The sequence below is a fragment of the Bison bison genome, unplaced genomic scaffold (genome assembly GCF_000754665.1).
Source record: "Bison bison bison isolate TAMUID 2011002044 unplaced genomic scaffold, Bison_UMD1.0 scf7180017858886, whole genome shotgun sequence".
Lineage (NCBI taxonomy): Eukaryota > Metazoa > Chordata > Mammalia > Artiodactyla > Bovidae > Bison > Bison bison.
In genome coordinates this window covers 461,053-461,713 of record NW_011489458.1, presented here as the reverse complement: position 1 = coordinate 461,713, position 661 = coordinate 461,053, and the positions used below count along the sequence as shown (strand labels likewise).

Here is a 661-nt window from a genome sequence, read left to right as displayed (position 1 = left end):
CCGATCTTGGGCCTTGAGGTTAGGAGGCTCCTTGTTCCTTGACTGTGGCCAGCACCCTACCAGGCCCAGGACCCTCCAGGACAAGGCCCCCTTGGCCTAGGCTGCTGAGGGAACAGACACAAACTGCTCCTGGGATGCTGCCAGGCATGGAGCCCCGGTCGGCAGCAAGACGTGGGCAGACCCCCTCTGACCCGGTGTTCACTGCCTTGTCTGCAAGACAGGGCCACTACCGTGTCCCCACTCTCAGGGAAGATACTGTGCCCGAGCCGTGTCCTCAGCTGTCCAGGCCTGGTGAGATTCAAACACAGATGCCGAGAGCTGGGGAAGCCTGCGTGGCCAGGCTGGGGACATGGACACTGGCCGCGTGGCCGGCAGGTGGACACTCACTTGGTCATGAACGCTAGCAGCAGGGGGGCAAGGGCCTTGGGGAAGTAGTCCTGCTGCACCACGTGGGTCAGCGCCATCAGGGGGCCGTACAGGTTGGCAACGGCCTTGATCTTGTCTTCACTCTGCGAGACAGACACACAGCAGAAGGCTGGGTGAGCACCGACGCAGCCCCTGCTGAGAGCGCCCCACGGCCGAGGTCAAGCTGAATCCCACATCCCATCACAAGGCAAAGCCTGCTTAAGCAGACCCAGGCCTGGGGACGGTGGGCGAGCGG

General features: G+C 63.4%; 1 protein-coding gene across 1 annotated transcript in view; it reads right to left on the bottom strand.

The window, feature by feature from the left end:
- The window catches only part of RANGAP1 (Ran GTPase activating protein 1), a 30,189-nt gene that overhangs the window by 5,044 nt on the left and 24,484 nt on the right, over window positions 1-661 (bottom strand). The window contains exon 15 of the mRNA XM_010830228.1: window positions 388-535. Coding sequence (XP_010828530.1) covers window positions 388-535 — 148 coding nt within the window. The remainder of the gene's footprint in view (window positions 1-387; window positions 536-661) is intronic.